The sequence below is a fragment of the Cibotium barometz genome, chromosome 42 (genome assembly GCF_041138505.1).
Source record: "Cibotium barometz isolate CiBa-2024 chromosome 42, ASM4113850v1, whole genome shotgun sequence".
In the NCBI taxonomy this organism is placed as follows: Eukaryota; Viridiplantae; Streptophyta; class Polypodiopsida; order Cyatheales; family Cibotiaceae; genus Cibotium; species Cibotium barometz.
Window position 1 is genome coordinate 5,963,682 of NC_141087.1, and position 5,180 is coordinate 5,968,861.

General features: G+C 41.0%; 1 protein-coding gene across 1 annotated transcript; it reads left to right on the forward strand.

Annotated features, from left to right (window-relative positions):
• The first annotated feature begins 1,236 nt into the window (after positions 1-1,236).
• Positions 1,237-3,000, forward strand: LOC147614109 (uncharacterized). Its single transcript, XM_086780397.1, has one exon. The coding sequence runs from the start codon at positions 1,342-1,344 to the stop codon at positions 2,311-2,313; it is 972 nt and encodes a 323-aa protein (XP_086636523.1). The 5' UTR covers positions 1,237-1,341; the 3' UTR covers positions 2,314-3,000.
• Positions 3,001-5,180: the final 2,180 nt, after the last annotated feature.

A 5,180-nucleotide genomic window follows, 5' to 3' on the forward strand; every position in this document is an offset into this window, starting at 1 on the left:
CAACAACATGAATCTAAATGTACAAACAAGTGAAAGAGGCCACTTTAGAGGTAGGGAGAGCCAGAGAAGCCAAGGTGGTTTAGCAAAGAAATCTAAATGCAAATAACATTGAGTGTTATTACTATCGCAAACTAGGACACATTGCAAAGGACTACTATAAAAAGTAGAATGATATCAAAAGTAGAAAGTTACAAACAAGGTGATTATGCATCATCAAGTAAATAGGGTCATGACATAAGCGAGTAGCTATTTGTGATGTAGCTCAGCTCCATAGCAAGAGATATGTCAGGATCGTGAGATATTTGTTGGTATGTGGATTCTGGTGCCTCTAACCATATGACTAGTCATGGTGAGTGGTTTCGAAATATGCAAAAAATGGAAAACCTAGGGTATGTGAAAACAGGTGATGATATTGCGCACCCCATAGTATATTTAGTAAAGTGCCATTGTCTATGTAGGATGGCAAAATGAAGTACGTAGGCAGATGTACTTCATGTTCCTAATATTACAAAAAACTTGGTTTTTGTTGGACAGATGGTTGAGTAGAGTCTGCAAGTGAGGTTCAATCTTCAGGGTGCTTTGTGGAAGACTTCAAGAATTACTAGGGCACATCATCTCCTGAGAAAGAATCAGTACCTCATTGTCAAAAATCAAGATTATTAATAAGCAAATGATGTTGTGGAGATGATAGTATCACAAAAGTTCAATCATTTGTTGGATACATAACATGATTTTGCCAAGATCATAGAGCATCGTTTATGAGCTCTCAAAAGAAAAAGGGCGATTTGAAGTTGTATTGGGGAGCACCGATTGGGGAGCACTGAAAGAAGAGGCACTGTAGAGGCTAAGGGAGATGGTGAGCGATATTACGGAAACCTAGAGGGATGGGGCTAAGCAAATATTGTAATATCCCTAAGAAATGTGACTAGTTTGCCACACGACACGTAGGAACCAACACTAATCTTCCTGCCCATTGGGACTGGGAGGGGAGTTAGATAGGAAAGCTCGATCCATCACTCATCCACCTTGGTCTAGTTGATGGGGGGTGCACCCTCATGTGTAAAGAACCTTAATCTTCAACCTTATTAATTAGATGTAATCCTTAGCGCAGGTGAAATGTTTTCTAAGTAAGACGTTAGCCTATCTTTAATTTAAGTGAACATCCCGCGTGAATTTCCCGCCAAAGGGGTCATGAAAAGGCCCTCCCAAGTCCCTTCCAATGCATTTCATGACTCTGCAAAAGCGCTCTCCTGCCATAGCCAAGCAGACCTGCTCTGTGCCTTACCGATTTTGAAGCCTCGCCATAGCCACAGCTCAGGCCCCCCCTTTGTGCGTGCAGCCATGGTTATGCCCCTTAAGCTCACCCAGTTCTACGGTCACAGAGTGCCCCGTCCTCGCATCTACGCGGATGTGAAGTTCAGCGAGCAAAGGGTGGACCCCCCGCCCTCTGTGAACGAGGCCCTGCTCTCATGGGCGGCGAACGCCCACTGGTCCATGGGCGGCCTCTGCTTCAAGCGCCTGCGCGGCCAGGGCAAGCTCGAGGGTAGTGTCCGCAGGCTCAGGGCCCAGCTGGAAGAAGAAGAAGAAGAAGCAGGAACTGATCAAGCCCGTGTTGGCGCCGACAAGAAGAAGACTGTGACGAGGAAGAGTGTGGGTGAATCTGATGGAATGCCCGAGAAGAGGAAGCGGGATGAGGAAGCTGTCGAAGCTACCCCGGTGAAGAAGCTCAGAAAGAAAGAGATCGAAGGATTTGATGATGGAGAAGGGGACTCGCCTGGATTTATCCCTGCTACGCTGGAGAAGAAGAGGAAAAAAAGCAGCAAGCCAAGCTCCATCTCTGCTGATTCTCCTGAAGTTGCATCTGCTAGTGAACAGAAGAAGAAAGCGGCTGCATCGTTCACGCCTGGGAAGGTTGCTGAGGTCCTTGAAACGCCAAGCTATGTACCGGCCACAGCAGAGAGGCCGAGGTCCAAGCCCTCGGCGCTGAGCGGGAAGATCCAGGGCGGCTCTAAATCTCCTGTTTCGGGCGGGAGATTTTCGAATGGCGGTACCTCTGAAGCTGGTCCTCTCACCCGATCTACAAAGAAGATCTCTGCTAAAGCGCCGCCTGCTTCGCCTCAGAAGCAACCCAAGAGGGGGCGGCCTCCTGCAAGGAAAATTCTTGTGAGCGACAAGATTGATACTGACGACAGTGATGATGGGCTGGAAGAGTTCCTGCAGCAGAAGGATCGCCCTCTTAGAAGAAGCGCCCGCCTTGTCATGGAATCTCGAGAGAACCTGCAGCACGATTCCTCTGATTCAGAGTCCGCCTGATCATGTGATGATTAAGCTTTTGTTAACCTTTCGGAGCCGATGCCTTATTATTTTGCTTTCACTGAAAGCTTTCATTTTGAAGCGCTTGGCAGTCTAATCGATGGTGCATCCTCTGCAATCTGCCATGGGCTTGGTAGCTGAAGAAAATTGATCTGTTAGAATGCCCATTTGAAAAGAATAGGTAGAGTACAATTAAGCAGTTTAGAGTACAATTAAGCTCTTGATCTTACAGATTGCTCTGAAATTAAGCAGTTTAGAGTACAATTAAGCTCTTGATCTCACAGATGGCTCTGAAATTTTGAATTAAACTTGCTGTTCAGTTGTCACGACTCCTTATCAGGTGCTGAATTATGGTATAATGCCCTTGAACAATAGCCCAAAAGTGCTGAATTTGACTTCCTCATACATTTTAATTGTGCCTTGTGTAATTGTCTTTTCCATTTGGTCACTTAGGTGATTAGTAAAAAGAAAAAAACTTCTAGGATTTCTTTACCTTCAACCTTCTCGGAAGAAAAGCCTACATGCCATTAGTTTTAGAAAATCAGCATTGTTAACACTTAGCAAGATAGTGATACCTGTGACACCTTGTCATTGGGCCATCACTAAGTTGGTGAGAGTGCTGTGTTAACCCTAAGTATCCTTCTCCTTCAAAGCTTGCCTCTTAAGGTTATGCCTTTATGGCTTGGAAAAGGTTGAATAAATGTCAACATTTGCTATATTTAAGATCTCTTTACTCAATGTAGCTTAGAATACCACCGACGAGTAACTTGAGAGAATTTCTTTTCTTGTTATTACAACTAGAAATCCTCTAATTTTGATAAAATTGAGGGATCATAATTTGCTTGGGGTAAAGCTTTAAGTCCCTACTCAAAAATCTTTGTCTTGTAATAAGAATTGCTAGTTCTTAATAGTTGAGCTCATTCAATGTGTTGGAGCATTATGCCATGCTCAAGTAGCATTGAAGCCTTTTCATCTATATAACTCATTCCAATTAATTTCTTTGTTGTCTCGTGTCTTTTAAATGTGTTTTGAAAGATTAAGCTCTAAGCCTATAACCAAAATCTTAATGTTAGCTAAATGGTTATGGTCATCACCAAGTTGTTCTTGGTTATTAAGTAGTCCTTTCTTGGTTATTAAGTAGTCCTTTCTTTTGACATTGATCTCATTGATTTTCATCTATTGGCCATTCTCATATAGCATGATGTTTTGCCAAGTTGCTTTGAGCATTGTCATGTCATGTGGCACAACAAAGAACGTTGGTTCATTTATGATTCTTTAAGTCCTTAGTTACTCTTGCATTTGTTCCAATTTACTTACTCACATGACATGCCTTTTGAAGGTGCACTTTTACATGCAATTGAAACTCTATTTAGTCATAATTCTATCATTCAACTCTTTTGTCATTTTATTCATTATCAAGGAAAAGAGGTGCAAAGGGGAGTCATTCTCAAATAGTTTACGTAGAGCAACTTAAGACTTATTGCCAAAAACTTAGGATTGATGTCTTTTTGTAGCTTTTTTTTTTGAACTTCATCATCTAGAGAAGTCACAATCATCGCACTTGTTTTTCTTCTTGATCATAGTCATGCACATTTGCTAATTCATAACTAGTCATTCATGTTTGCTGATTCATAACTTCAATCAAGGAAAGATAATTCATCTACACCTTAACCAAATCCCAAAGTGTTATCATAACTTCAATCAAGTAAAGATAATACATCTATACCTTAACCAAAGACCAAACAAATATATAGAGAAGATAATGCTTTGTTGGATTTTGATATTATCTCTAAACATTAATTCAAGCATTTAAATGCTTATACTTTGCACACCTATACTTTGAAACACCGAATCATCTCTTGCTTATACCTTTCACACCAATTCTCTTATATGCAAAGATAAAACTAGAGTTTTCTAGCATCATGTAATGTTGCTTATCATCGATTTTTATGTTTTCCAAAACGATACTCATTTTAAAAGACTTCCCTCTACATGGATAACAACCAAGTTACACTTATAAAGCATATATCAAGTAATTGGTCTTGGTTCAAACTTTTTCTATTGGATGGATGAGGTGCTACTACCTTTGGGTGATGATCTACTACTCTCAACTTTGCGTAAGTTATATAAAAATCTACTTTTTGTATGTATGATTGTCTTGTATTGTCGTATATGCTTTTATTGAGCATGTTGTGAGAGAAGAATGCAGGGGAGAGGATGAGGTTAAGCTCTTGCAAGCAAACACACACACACACAAGGGTATACAAGCACATAAGAGAGATGGATGGTTGAATTTTTTTCTATTCTCTGCTCTTCTCTTCTCTTCTCTATAACCACCACTTAAAGAGATAACAGTGCATACTACAAGGGAAAGTACCCTCCTGCTATAACATACAAAGGTCGGTTCATGAACTTGACTACATGAGTTAATACTATAACTTTGCCATAACTCTAGTATACCAAAGTGGCTATCACACAGTCTGTAAACCATTGATGGCATATCATCCATAATCTCACCAACCATGTGAGTGGCATAAGTGCGGAAGCTATCAATAACTAGGTGGCGGGGTCATCAATGTCCGCAACACTAGTTGAGCTTGATATGTCAACACTCCCCCTCGAGCTCAAATCTACACACTACACTCCAACTAAGCTCCTAAACTTGCGGAGCTTCTACATACCCAATGCCTTTGTGAAGATGTTAGCCACTTGATTCTGTGTTGACATATACTAGATCTACATCACCTATTAGAACCTTCTCCCTCTACACACTGCACTCTAAGTAAGCTCCTAAACTTGTGGATCTTCTTTGTACCCAATATCTTTGTGAAGATGTCAGCCACTTGATTCTTTATACTGACATATAC

Bases quoted from the DNA above. Each gene is read 5' to 3' on its own strand.
- LOC147614109 (XM_086780397.1), top strand. From the start codon at position 1,342: ATGGTTATGCCCCTTAAGCTCACCCAGTTCTACGGTCACAGAGTGCCC.